Below are 14870 nucleotides of genomic sequence, written 5' to 3'. Positions count from 1 at the left end.
GTGACGTTGTTCTTTCCGTCGCAGCCGAACGTGTGTGTAACCTAATTAAGAAACACCAAAGACGTAACCAATAATTTAGAAAGACTTTCATGTACCGTCAGGATTAACCCAGTGATAAACATCGGGGCCACACGTTTGAGCTTCGCTGGTTAACCATCTGTACGGAGTGCTTGGGCGGTTCTTTTTTTTTTTTTTTTTCATTTCATCTATGAAGTACTTCTTCGCCTTACGTTTTCTGCAGCCGCTCGATTGCGGGTACGTGCCATAGCCGAGAACCGTCGTCATCATCAAGTCAAACAACAATGGCGCCCAAGACGAAAAAAGCCTCCTGAGATGGTCCCGGTGCTGCGCGGCCCGAGCCGACCACGCAGCAGCCGCCGCCTATAGGCCGATCATGGCCGTCACCCAGCGGGGCGCCGCCAGCACTAGCGGCGGCCTCTCGACGAGCCACCTGCCGTCGTCGTCCAGTTCGTGGGACCCCCTGTGCTCCTCTCAGGAGGAGCCTACGCCGCAGTGCCTGCTGAGGGCCAAGCGCGACATCATGGATATCTTCGCCGCGCCGCCCGCCGGCGTGTTCATCGCGCCGGAGGAGAACGACATCACCCGCATAGAGGCCCTGATCGTGGGGCCCCCGGAGACCCCCTACGAGGGGGGCTTCTTCCACTTCCTCGTCAAGTGCCCGCCCGAGTACCCGAATCAGCCGCCGCGCGTCCGCATCATGACCACCGGCGGGGCACAGGTGACCGACGACGCTATGACGTTTTCATGGCCAGCATACGAGAGCTACAGTGGAGACGAAGATACTTATTCGACAAGGAGTGGACGCTATTGGCGATTTAACGAAAGAGCAGAGCAACAGGCGATCACAGAGACACTCATTGGGCGATTAGATTAGGGGGCGCAAGCGGTTTGCGTATAGCCAAGCTCCGATTGGGCGCTGCTGGGTCCCGAGCGAAACGGAAGCCGCTTGCCCCCGTAACTTGTCCTGGATCTCTCTGCTATACTAGCCGCGTAATGACAGGGCAGAACAACGGACGATCAAAGAACAACAGAGAAGTTGACCGGTAGATGTAGGTTTTAGGTTATTAATAGCGGTCGAAGAAGGAATGTCGATGAAGCCAGCGTTTCGACAAGGGGACTTGTCAGTTGTGGCTGCCATGATAAAGACAAGTCCCCTTGTCGAAATGTGGCTGGTGGCAGCATTTCTTCTTCTATCACTGTTAATCATTTCAGACGGTCGAAGACACACTCATTCGGTAATTAAATTAGGGGACGCAAATGGTTTGCGTACGCAAGACGTCAAACTCTGCTCGGGTGCTACGGGGTCTCCGAGGGAAGCGGCAATCTCTTGCCCGTAACCTGACCCAGATATCTATACCATTAGCCACGTAATGAAAGGTCAGAACCACAGACGACCACAGAACAATAGAGGTTCGCATGAATATAGATGCTTTAGGTGATTAACAGCGGTAGAAGGAATGTCGCTGACGCGAACGTTTCGACAAGAAGCCTTGTCTTTGTCATGACAAGTCCCCGATGACAAGACGCATTATTCGAGCGCAATGACTATACGTGTTGCCGGGTGGCAACACTGTCATTTACTCAAGGGCCGGAACTGAGCAAGTAAGGCGCATTCGATTCGTTAAAGAATGGTCGAATGTCGCTGCGTGGTAGAAGGCCCGCCTGCTAGAATTCTCGCTTCGCTGATCTGGGAAACAACGCGACTCTTGCGGAATGCGTGACTTGCAAGCAGGAACGCACCTTGTTGATCATAACTGCTTTCGTTGGTTCAGCTAATCCGCCGGCACTGAAACGATGACCGCATTGGTGTCATTCCTGTGGGTATGCCTGCCGAAGACGGTCAGAAAAAATTTAATGATCACCTGCGGCAGTCAACAAAATTGTAGTCCTTAAGCTTGAGTACTCAGTAAAGCGGAAGCTATTTACGCGAGAAATCACGCGAAGATAGCACGCGAAGAAGCACATTACGTGAGCTAACCAAAAATTTCATTACAAGACAAAAAACTACCTCATCTATAGAATGTGGGCATGCGTGCAACGTTATAGACGTTATGATGCCTGTAATCCTTTCAATGTTGTGATTTTTTATGTGTTGTTATACGTACGATTGAATCGCTTTCGACTCCTTCATAGATGCATATATGCCTAAATGGGCGTCAATGAAATTTGCTTAATTCGAGCTATCTAAGCTCACGGAGACGCTTCTCTGTGGCCTTAAGAATGCAATCTACCCATCTAGTGCGCAGGCGACCCTCATTTTCAGTTACTTTCAACTTTAACTAGCGTTAATTGACGTTTACTAATTTACAATTTAGGTAGCGAGATTTAATTTACGTTCCTAAGGGGTGAGATTTAATTTACGTTCCTAAGGGGTGTTGCATAAAGTCGTAACGTTATGTAAGGACGTTTCATTAAACCGGAATCCCGCATGACTTAATTGACAAAAAATAAGAAATCTTTACTTGTGATCTTTTCATTGAAGGAACATTCAGGTTTAATCGCACTTCAGACGGAGAGATTGGCTTGCTTGGCAGTCCATGGGCATTCTCACCGGAGCTCAAAGAAGCTCTTTGAAAGTGATTGGCATTCTTTGGATATCTTAGGCTTTTTTCGGCCTGCCGGTGAGATGGCTTCTTAAAGGGCTGCAGAAAAGAACGCCTCTTCCTTCCTATAATCACCCTCTCTGTCTCGAGCATCTAAAGCGTAACTTGAGGTTAAGCGCAAGAGGTCACGTGGGACTACAGAAGACACAGCGCTGCTAACAACTGAATATTTATTGCACATGGGTAACACGTATATACCACGGTGCAACAGGAAGAAAATGCCACCGTCACAGCAAATATCACTTATCGGCATAATCATTCACCACAGGACGCTCCCGCGATAGGAACGCGGTTTCTTTTTTTTTTTTTTGACAGCGAAACAGATGGGCAACCTACAGCATTATTACTTCTAATCATTTCGAACGCCTCCATTAGCTCCCTAGTCACTTGATCCGGGTTTCTGGATACCACTTGTGTTTTGTCAAACAAGGGTTTACAGCCCAACGCAACCAGTACGTGTGTGGCTAGTTCACCAATCTTTACCAGATTGCTAACATTGTTCGAAGTCGTGCTCTCTTGCGCTTAACCTCAAGTTATGCAGCACCAACCTAGCGCACCAGTCTATTCTCTTAAACTTCATTACAAGCGATAGTTGTAAGGGCCTCGTTACGCAGAACATTCCACGTTGGCAGTGCGTTGACCGTGAGCGAAAATTTTCCACCAATCACAGCACGGCGCGCGCCGCCTTTCTACCAATCACTGAGCGGCACGCACCGCTCGGTTCCTTGCAGCACCACCAGAGGGCGCTCGCCTCCGCGCATCCGCGTCAGCGACGGCGGCAGCCGCGCAGGGGAAAGAAAAAGAACCAGAAAGCTCGCCTTCGTGCATCGCGTTCGCCGCAAGCTTTTCCTGGTAAAGGTTACGAATGCATAAGCTGAAGTTGCAGGAAAGCATGAGAAGCAGTCAGGGACCCTTGAATGCTATCGCATTTTCCTCTTAAGCAGAAGCTTTAATTCGGGGCCTCCTATTTAGCTAAATACCTGGGAAATGACAAATCGTTTTCTCTACAACCACTGCAGCAAATTTGATAAGGTTCATCGCATAAAAGAAAAAGTAAAAATCTAGTGATTGTTGGTTGTGAATTCTAGATTTAGGTCGCCAAATTTTTGATTAAAATTTACAGAAATCGCAAATTTTCAGAAAACGAGACTATCAAGTTTACAACTCTGTAACTCGGCAATGACAAATGATATCACAATACTGTAAGTTCCACCTAATAGTACATCTAAAGCGACCAAACTGATATATTTACATGGGTCTCATTTAGAGTAATAAGTTGTGAGTGGAACGTTTTCAAAACCCTAGTAAACAATGTGTAAAATTTACGTAAGATAAAAATTGACACATCAAATTTGTCCGCTTTGGATGCTTTAATGGATGCAGTTTATAGAACTGTGATTTTTGTTCTAGGTGCAGAATTTGTAAACTTCGTGCTTAAATTTTTTTTCACACTTGCCAATTTTTGGAAATTCTATTAAAACAATTCAGGCCCTAAATCGCGAAATTTCGTTTCCGACAGTTATTAGAATTTAACTTTCTCTCTCAAATTCAGCAAATTTAATTAAAATTGGCCCAGTGGTTATCTCAGAAACGCGTTTCTGCGCTTTACATGTATTTTGAATAGGCGTCACCGGAGTTGGGCCCGATCTAAAGCTTCCTCTTAACGGGTGAAGCTCAAAAAGCCTCCCAAGTGTTCCCTTTTTTTTTCCTGTTTTTTTTTTTTTTTCACAGCGCTCTTGAATTGCTATGAGTGCACTCCACAGGTGCATGTCCGACTGATAAAGTGCGACCGCCCGGTCTTCTAGATGACAATAAATAAAGCTTTACGCTTTAGATAGACGCCTATGCAATCACGACGTAGTTCAATCGAAGTCAGATATGCTGAGACCTAATTCTACAGTTGCCAGCGGGACGAAACTGACTGCGGTTAGTAGAAGGCCGCGTTTAGTGAAGCTATACTTTGCAGCGTCTGACATTGGCACTGTGGCAAGTGCGCGTATTAATGCGAATGACATTCTTCGCCTATTTCTCCACTGCAGAATGTAAATAAAGGTGTCTTCTGTATGGTTGATGCCCTGTCTGTCAAATCGGCGCGACGGAAGCGAGAGCCGGAGGTAGCGAAGAGAATCGCCGCGTTCGCTCCCTTTCCGTCAGTGCTTCGAAGCCGCGGTGCTCGCTATGCATGTTCGTGGCGCCCATACGCTTGCGCGTAACCCGCGTTCGCGAAGTGAAACATCACTGTAACGTTTTTGTTAGCTTCACACGATATCTGCGATTTCCGGCGACAACTGCAGGTCAGATTGAACCCCTACTTCCACGCGGACGGCAAGGTCTGCCTCAGCATCCTGGGCACCTGGCCCGGACCGGCCTGGACGCCCGCGCTCTCCATCAAGAGCGTCCTGGTGTCCATCCAGTCGATCATGTCCGAGAACCCGTACTACAACCACCCGCAATTCTGCGTCGAGCGGACGCCGGGCGACGTGAGCCGGTACAACGCCATCATTCAGCACGAGACCATCCGGGTCGCCGTGTGCGACGCCGTGCAGGCGTGCCTCGCCGACGACGACGGCATCGGTTCTCCGTGCCGGCCGCCGCCTCCCGCCCTGAGGGAAGTGGTGTTCAAGTCGTTCGCCGAGTCGTACGACAGGTACGGATAAGTATAACAGCGCGACCTTCTGACGAGGACATAAGCCGATTATCAGACACCTAGTCCAAGAACAAATGCATTGAAATGTCCAATTAAATAAAAATATTACCTGATCCCTCTTTCATAGGAATCGGTATAGAACACGAAAGTGAAACGTGTCTTGATAGAAGCTGCTGCATGTTTGCTTCGTGAACTCACGGTCCGCTGCAGCGAAAGACACACGATTTGCGGGCCGGCAACCGTGTTGCAGGTTTGCTTGGCGCGCGACGTCCAGCTGCCGAGTCACTTCGGTGGCGGTACGGGCGTTTTGATCTGATTCCGCAGTCTCTTGGGCGGCCAGCTGAGTTGCGAAGCGCTCAGCTTCAGGAATGCGCGTGGCAGAGTTCGCAGCGTGCGCCGCGAACACGCGAAGGCGTTCTGCTTCACGCTGGCGTGTCTCGATCTCGAAGGACCAAAGCGAGATTCGCCCGTCGACGCAGTGACGCAGTTACTTTTCTGTGCCACTTACCGCAGCAGTCTTAACGCGACAGCGTTAAGAGCCTCCTGTCGCAGAAAATCGGGCGTCGGCGTCGGCTGGATGGATGGATGAGGCTGAACCCTTTAAATCGGGCGGTGGCATACGCCACCTAGCCATGACTATTAACATAATTTGTACTTTGTGGTGGGTGAAATTTCACCCCTGCCTTGATTTTATCCACCAATCAGATAACCTCTGTTTGGTTATTTCTACCCGCTTAAAGTCTATTTTGCCTTCACTGTCCCTAAACCCCAATGCTTTGAAAAAATCAGCCCCGTTGCCTTGCACTGTAGGGTTAAGCCCTTTACAGAAAAGTATGAGGTGTTCAGCCGTTTCCTCTTCTCCACACGCACAGCACAACGTGTCTATACCTTGGTACTTGACTCGGTACATCTTAGTCCGCAATACTCCCATCCTGGCTTCAAACAACAAAGAGCTTCCCCTAGAATTATCGTAGATATTTTCTTTGGTAATTTCTTGCTTGAAAGTTCGGTATGTTCCCAGTGCTGATTTCGTCTGCATCCCCGTTTTCCACAGACCCCTCTCTGTTTCCTTAACCTTTTTCTTAACCGCTGTTTCCTGGTTTGCACCCCTCCTGCAGTCCAAATATTTGATTGACAGTTTTCTGGTCAGCTTTATCCGGCTTCGGCATTAAGCATCGCGGTCTGGCGGAAATAATCATTCCGAACCACATCATCCCGAACCACCCCGACCACACAGGCCCTCCGCGTGGCGCAATGCGTTAGTGAACAAAAATTGAATTTCTCAAAGTAAAATCCGTCAGAAATATCGTAAAGTACGACTTCACCTCAACCTACAGGCGTGATAGCATCGGACTGTAATTTTAATATACGAGGGAAAAAGCCTGATAGGCAGCCAGGGATCTTTGAGTGCTATCGCGTTCCACTCTTATAGGCGAAGCGTAAGCGTCCTCCAATTCTGACTGGTGTTTCGCTGTACTTTGGTTCTAGGCAACATTGAGGGTAATGTTGAAAACCAAGCCTTTCTAAATTTTGGACACGTGCGTCTCGGGGCAACAGCAAACAATTAATAAAATAACATAGGTCCTAGGGCCTTCACATTTTGATATAAGACGGCTTAAATTGCTCCTGTAAATATTGCTTCACAGCAATGCATCTGTGTTTAAAAGTGAAGCCGACTTTAAGGGTATCGGTGTAAGCTTGGTCTTTGTAAGCTGGCTTTCCCACGTTTTGTGTTGCAGTGAAGCCTACTCATAAAGAAAAATGTGGTGTGAACAGAGCCCGATAACGCTATCGCGTTCAAATCTTCAACGCGGAGCTTAAGCGTCCTTCAATTTTTCTTAGTTGGGGTCATCTCAAGCGAAGCAGTAGGCGACGTGTAAGCACTGCTTATGCATGTTGAAGCTGCACTCCGCAGGCGACGAGGCGCCACAGGATAATCCGACGCGAAAGGCAAACCATGTGCAGAAAGTGCCAACACCAGCTAGGCTATACCGCGTTGGAGCCTCCTCTGCACTGTGACTACCGTTGTGCTCCCTGTGGGCGCTCGTAGTGTCACGATGCAATACTTCGCTTCATCGCACCTAGATGACGGTGCCATCCCTGTCAACGAAAGCGAAAGCAAGATGAACCTGATCTACAAAGGCAAAGGAGATAAGGATAAGACAAGCTCGTACAGGACAGTTACAGTAACGTCGGTGATATTTAGAATGGCAATGCAAGCAATAAAATTATAACTGTCGAAGTGGGTGGAGAAAAACGATGTATTGGGGGAACTACAGATTGGGTTCAGGCCAGGCAGACGCTTAGAGGATAATATGATTTCAGTAGCTCAGAAAAGACCTCTATCGATAGCATTTCTAGATAATAAAGGAGCTTATGACAACGTAGACAGAGAATTGGTATGCGATATTCTTAAGCACGAAGGCATAGATGACGATTTCATGGAGCTGCTGAGGGAGATATATAGAGACAACCAAGTACAAGTTGTATGGGAAGGTCGAAAAGGTAATGAAATGGTGGGAATTCACCAAGGATTGAAGCAAGGATGTCCTTTGTCTCCATTGTTGTTCACGCTTTACGTTAAGGGTATAGAAAGACGACTGGTAAACAGCGAGTTAGGGTTTAATTTATCCTACATGCGTAATGGACAAATGGTGCAACAGAAGGTCCCTGGACTAATGTACGCAGACGACATTTTGCTACTAGCGGACAATAAAAAGATTTACAGATACTTGTGAATATCTGTGGCAACGCCGCGACAAATCTAGGCCTTAAGTTTAGCACAGAGAAATCAGGAATTATGATCTTTAATGAAGAGACGAGTAACTACGTGGTGTCAATTCAACAGCAAGTCATACCCATAGTCAAACAATATAAGTACCTCGGCGTACACATAAACGACGGAAATAATTACTCAAGCAACCACCAAGATAATCTGAAAATATAGGGAAAGCGGAATGCAGAAATAATGAAACACAGAGCACTGTGGGGCCACAATAAGTATGAGGTGGTGCGTGGAACCTGGAAAGGAGAAATGGTGCCAGCGCTAACGTTCGCAAATGGCATTCTATGCTTAAAGTCGGATATCTTGTCGGGGTTGGAAGTTAACCAAAGATCAGTAGGCCGGTTGACTTTTGGAGCCCCCGGTAAAACCACAAATGAGGCAGTGCAGGGTGATATGGATTGGGCCTCTTTTGAAGTCAGAGAAGCATAGAACAAAATTAGTTTTGAAGAAAGGCTCAGGAACATGGATGACAATAAATGGGCGGCTAAAGTGCACAAGTATATGTACATGAAAATCGTGGACACAGAATGGAGGAAGAGGTCCAGGAAGTCGGCAACGAAGTACAGGGCCGCGATTTTGTAGCGATGCGTTATGACTTATTTTGGAATAGTGTTATCATCCACCGCTCACGGCCGGCTGATCCCGTTGATAACGCGAGCGGACCGTCGATCTGACCACTGGCAAAGCGCGATAAGCGCGAAAGGCATTATTACTTTAATGTAATCGCTACAAAATACCGGCCCAGGATAAGCGAAACTGTAGACAACCAGGAGTCATCAGAAAGAAAGTGAGAAAAATAGAGACAGTAAATTGGATGCAAAGAATGGAAACAAAAAGGACCATGGAGATTTACAAGAACGAGAAGAAAGAAACTAGAAGGGAGAATCTGTACGATAACACAAAGGGCAGTGCCTTGCTATTTGAGGCTCGAGCCGGTTGCCTAAGGACCAAAACATACCGGAGCAAATATTCGGAACTAGATGAGGCATGCGTATGCTGCAGTAAAGATCCAGAGACCACTCAGCACATCCTAATGGAATGCGACGGGATTCACCCAGCGAGAACCGTAGGTAACGTGCAACTTCCATAAGCGCTTGGGTTTAAAGTGGAAGGAAACATCAACCGATGAGTCGTAGAGATACTCAAGAGACGATTAGAGTGCTGGTAGAAATAAAGCAGCGAAGAGATTGATACGAACTGATCTCTTAAAATCATAGGTAGCGTTACAAGGTAAATTTTAGAAAAAAAGAAAAATTAATGAGGGGCATACAAAAATGCTAGATAAAGAACATGTATAGTATACTTGATTAAATAAAGTAGGCTAGGTGACTATTGGTCGCCGCCCCGTTTCAAAGGGGATGCCTTTAAATCATCATCATCATCACAAAACACATTTTACTCGTTGGCGCTGAACGTCACATCGGTTACATCCGTAACGGAAGTTCATCGTGGATCCCGGCATAACCCAATTTCATGCTAAATGTTCCGTAGTTTTAAGGGCCAAAACCATGATTTCATTATGACGCACGCCTTAGTGGAGGACTCTGGAATAATTTAGACCACCTGGGGTTCTTTAACGTGCACTGAATGCAGGGTACACGGGCGTGGATTTCCAAATGCTCGAATTGTTCTTTTTTAACTCATTTGGACCCAAGCGGACTCATTATAAGTAATATGAACAAAAAATATACAAGTATATTTTATCTGGAGAATCACATTATAATTATGCTGGTATTATGTTGTAGCTTTACAGGATTACTCAATGACTTTCAATTGGTGCCGATTGTCATAACAAGTCCAAATGAGGTCCAATGCGAACCAATTGGAAATGTCGTAATACCGACCGGACTTGCAGTGATCTCTAATTGTAACCAACTGGACTTCTACCAATGGCCAATTGGAACCAAATGGGTCTCATTAAAAAGTAGCCAATGTTTTAAAAACGACGGAGTGTGCTATGAGGATCAAACCAACTCAGTGGTGTTGAGGATCGCGTGTCCTAGTCTGCGGTACTTTTTTTTTTCGTTTTGCAAAGTCAGTTAATCAGTATAAACTAATTGCCCAACTTTTTAGATATTGGCTTAAGCAAGAAAGTGCAAATACGAAAGTTGTAGATAACATTTAAAAATAGCCGACTGAAGTGTTTGCAACTAAGTGCCATTGCTGGAGCTTCTTGTAATCGTCTTTAAAGAAACCCCGCGAAATGCAAAAACAAGCGCTGATAGCACCTAGGGAGCCTACATGCAACCTTTGTAAGGGCACTTGCCGCCGCCAGCTAAATGGGCGGGTAAATTTTCTGCCTGAATTATAGGATGTGGGAATCAAACTGGCGAAAGACCAGCCGACAGACCACGTTTCCCGCAACCCTTGGTGACATGAAACTAATTCACTTTTTTTTAATAAAATTTGGCCTCGTCAGCCAGAGACACATAGCGCGTCTGAGCGCAGTACATGGCACGTCTACGTTTTAGTTAAACAGGCTTGTAAGCACAGTTTTTATTACAGCACACTTCGAAAAACACCTTTTATATTGCTATGTGTACAAGTGGAAGGCAACGACAATGCTTAATGCAGTTCACATTCTTGGCATGAGATGATATACTACCAAGAGCACGCCACCGTGCCTTATAACTTGTTTCTTTATATGCTATGATAAAAAAAAATAAGTTTGATGCGTTAAAATAAAACGAAAAGGTAACTGGTATATTAAAGATGTATGCAGGTTTCATGTGCGCATTGGTGCGAAACTAAATTAAAGAAATTGGATAGGTCGCGTGCCAACATGGGTACATCAGAGCGTGACAAAAAAAAAAAAAAAGAAGGAATGCGCCGCGACTTCTAGCGATATTGGGAATCAAAATGGCTACTCACCAAATTTGGCAGTAAATAGCGGTCAAAATTTTGGTGTTGTCACCACCCTAGAACAGCGCTTGCATGCATGTAGGCTCCGCTTGCATGTAGGCTCCCTAAATAGCATCTAAAGCTTTAGCAGCACCACTATTTCACCGCCCCCAGACGACCGACCAGTAAAGTGCATTGTTTGCAAGCTTTTTTCGAGACTCACTCGCGTGCCTTGTCGCGATCGGACGCACAGAGCCAGCGGCGGTGATAACGGTGTGTCGCGCTTAGACGTGACGTGGCAACACTTATCAAGTGGAGCGAAGCCCGAACGCACAAGGCAAGAAAAACAAAAGAAGAAAGGTAGCTCGGGCTTGAGTAAATGTTGACCGCCAAACAGTTTAATCGGTAAGGCAAATGCGATTGTCATGTTCTTCAATTCGTTCGTGATCATATCTTACTAGCGAGACTTGCTGGCGCGTATATCTTGCGGCCACCGGTAACGCCAAGCCCGTCCCGGAACCGCTATACAGATATGCGGATTTCGTTTCTTGATCGGTCGTCTGGGAGAGCTAAAATAGTGGCGCTATCACACGCTTGTTTTTGTATTTCGCGAGCTTTTTTTTAAAGGCAATTACAAGAAGTTCCCATCAATGAAACACTTCCGTCGACCATTTTTAAATGTGATCTACAACTTTCGTATTGGCACTTTCTTGGTTAAGCCAATATTTAAAAAATTAGGCATTAGTTTGTACTAATTAATTGACTTTGCAAAACGAAAGAAATACCGCAGACTAGGACACGCGAACCTCAACACCACTGAGTTGGTTTGAGCCTCCTAGCACACTCCATCGTTTTTAAAACATTGGCTACATTTATGTGGGACACCCTGTATACTATAATACATGTTGCTGATTGCAAACACCTAAACGTAGAATGAATAAGCAAGAAGATTAGCACAGTGCTGGTTTGAGCTAAATTGTAACTCTCGGTGACATATTAAAGGGACTGCAAACCGATATTTAAATACCTAGTTTTTTTTATGGCGCAACAAAAAGCTCACCCTCGGTAGTGTTTGCACCTGCAGCGGTTACTTCAAAAAGCGCGTGGATATTTTGTAAGCAGAATTTTTCGATCTGAGCAATCTCTAAAAAAGTAAGTTTCCCTCCTCCAGCAACGCTGGGAAGTGATAGCGATGCCGATAGCCCGGCTCACAAATTGTGAAAGCCGCCCATCGTTCTGCTTTCGCAAGAGTGCGTGCAACTGTGGTTAACCACCTGCATTATGACCTTTTCAACCACTTTTGAAAATAAAAAGCCGGTACAATAAGTTTGCGTTGTCGTACAGACCTTTCTTATACTTGTACCACGTTTTCCCCCAAGTACACGCCTACGCCATGGTTGGCTGGCCCCCGTCGTCGCTATTATGTCGATAGACGAGCCAAACGAACTCATGGAAAACGAAGGCGAAGGCAGCGCCACTTTTCTACTCACTACAAACGAAGGCCTATCTGCACATTGTAAGTTGGAAAAAAACTTATAGCAGGAAAAAGTGTACTATATCTCAATACTAATAAAAAGATCAGGAACCGCGTACACAAATAGAAAGTCACATGGTAGACCTGTATGCATCTTCATGTTTTTGCCGCGTGGGGCAATAATATAAATTCACGCTAATGAGAAAAACATGGGTCGTTTTAACCAGTACGATAGGCAATATTTCCATCAGCGGGTTATCTCGATTCATGTTCTGAGCGGCTGTCTGTCCCTTTAACAGCGCAAGTAAAAGACAATTACGGACAAGGAAAGTTTCTTTGGACAAGTTTCTTTGTGCTTGTCTTTTACTGGCGCTGTTACTCTGTTACCAAGCTTCAGTACAGATGAAATGCCAATGACAAAAAAAAGTCAGAGCCCTTCCACTACGTCATAGACTATGGTGGGTCTGCTATAGTGAATATTGCTATAGTTATCATTACATAACATTACATTACATTACATTACACATACATTATCATTATGGACTACATTGAGCGTCTTCGGCATGTTCGTCAAAGATCAAGGACACCGGCGTCTTGTTTTCGCCCGGCGCGATGGCCACGTAGTGCGTTTGCTGCGCCAAGTCCGCCCCGTCGTCATAGACTAGCGTATGAGCCACAGCGTTCATAGCCGCAGTACACTGCACGGCATCATCAGGTTCCTAACGTCAGGATCCTGGAAGATGTGGTTAAACGAGCGTCCGTCCGATCGCAAGTCCAAAGGGCAACTGCTCATAAAGGTGCTAGCGCGATTTCTACGTCACGAGACAAAGGGGCACAGCTATTGGTGGGACGTGCCGCCGCCGAGTATCGCGACACTTGTGATAGAGGCATCGGCGGTGGCAAGAGGTATAACCATGGGCCATCCATCATCCGTTTTGACACCTTTGCTAAGGCACGGCTCGCGGTAATCTGCCACGCACATGGAGACGAAAATTGTTGATCTACTTCTGGTCCATCTACTTCCGTTGTCGGACGCGATCTCTTGGAACCTAGCCTAGAACAGCTTCGCTCTAAGACATGAATTTCTGTCGCCTATACCGCTTATTTATTTGTTGCTTGTTTGTACCATTCCGCAACATGTATATGCCTCTCATTCGCAATGAAGGTTCCCAGTGGAAAGTCAACGCCTGTAATTGTCTGCTCTTCGGTTTATGTCTTCGTCAAAAAGTCGCGCTGTTATACTTTGAATCGTGCAAAGCAATTATAACCCAAATTTATGACGTCGCAGGTACGAAGCCGCGGTGAAGGTGCGCCTAGAGATGACCGATACGCCGATGAACGATCCATTCGGCATGGCAAGGGGTCGGTACGACTACAAGACGCTGCTGGCGCGACTGAGGGACTTGAACGAGAGGGTCCAACGAAGGAACGAAATTTCCGCCGAGAAAAGCGAGCAAGCGACGCGTGGCTAAACTCTGGGCTAACCGCGATTCCGATGGGAATGGGGCTCGCTGAAATGATTAAATGATGCGCCTAAATACAAAAAAAAAAATGAATCCTAGTTGAAGGCTGTGGTCACGAGTACTGCATCGCATGGGAGAGAGAGTCAGTGATAGCATAGGAGCGAGAGGAAGGTTAACCAAAATCGTTAACCGCCGCAGTGTCCAGGCAGGCTTGGCTGCTCTTGAGTTGTCGTGGTGGTGTACGTAATAAGACGCAGATCAATATGGAGTAAGAATGGGACAGGAAAGAGCGCCTTTTCGGGCACAGAAAGTAGGACTCGCTGTAGGAGAAATGTGACTGATCATTACTTGCTGCTGCGCGACTGTGCAAGTTGTCCGGTGTAAGAGGACGGGAAACAGTGTGAAATATAAGAACAGGACTGGTCCTGTTACACCGGTGTTATCGCAGCGGTGTAATTAGGACGAGAAGCAATGTGAAGAGAGAACAGGACATGTCCTATTATACTGCGTCCCATTACACGAGATGTTTGAACCAACTAGCCCAGTAAGAAGTAGCGATATGTTATCAAACTGCCCGCGGCACAAGCCCGCTGTTATGCATGCTGTGGTCTCCGACATCCGGCATCGCGCGCTGTCCAACAGCGTGCGGCGTCCGATCTCTGAGGCCATGCTTATACAAGATAATTTTCTTACCGCTGGAAGTATGGTGGTTCAGACAGCATGGGAATGATGGTTAGTGCATGGAATGAACCTGCCTGTAATTCCTCCTTCCATGACTTCAAACGGCTTCGCGATTTCGCAAGTTGATGATTTTCACTAATGTGTTCCGTCATAATCGAAACAATTCACGATGGATATGTGTGTCCGCAGAAGCTTAAATTTTAGCCTCGCCTGTTTAGAAGAGTAGGATTTCTTCGAAATTTAGAAGGATAAAACGTAAAAATAACGCCACAAGAACCTTTGAAGCCACAGTCATAGGATTAGACACTGCGCGTCATTCCCATGGCAACTGAAGAATCGCCACGCCAGAGCTTGG

At 46.4% G+C, this 14870-nt stretch overlaps 1 protein-coding gene across 1 annotated transcript; it reads left to right on the top strand.

Moving 5' to 3' along the window:
• Nucleotides 1-311: 311 nt before the first annotated feature.
• On the top strand, nucleotides 312-13903 carry LOC119434026 (ubiquitin-conjugating enzyme E2 Z). Its single transcript, XM_037701326.2, has 3 exons — nucleotides 312-739; nucleotides 4919-5271; nucleotides 13660-13903. The coding sequence occupies exons 1-3, from the start codon at nucleotides 395-397 to the stop codon at nucleotides 13841-13843; spliced, it is 882 nt and encodes a 293-aa protein (XP_037557254.1). The 5' UTR covers nucleotides 312-394; the 3' UTR covers nucleotides 13844-13903.
• Nucleotides 13904-14870: the final 967 nt, after the last annotated feature.

The sequence above is a fragment of the Dermacentor silvarum genome, chromosome 11, assembly GCF_013339745.2.
Source record: "Dermacentor silvarum isolate Dsil-2018 chromosome 11, BIME_Dsil_1.4, whole genome shotgun sequence".
Lineage (NCBI taxonomy): Eukaryota > Metazoa > Arthropoda > Arachnida > Ixodida > Ixodidae > Dermacentor > Dermacentor silvarum.
The sequence above is the reverse complement of the archived record's forward strand: the minus strand, read 5'-3'. Positions and strand labels throughout refer to the sequence as shown.

Coding starts and splice junctions, on each gene's coding strand:
- LOC119434026 (XM_037701326.2), top strand. CDS start 395: ATGGCCGTCACCCAGCGGGGCGCCGCCAGCACTAGCGGCGGCCTCTCG. Junction 740..4,918: donor TGACCACCGGCGGGGCACAG/GTGACCGACGAC, acceptor CGACAACTGCAG/GTCAGATTGAACCCCTACTT. Junction 5,272..13,659: donor TTCGCCGAGTCGTACGACAG/GTACGGATAAGT, acceptor ATGACGTCGCAG/GTACGAAGCCGCGGTGAAGG.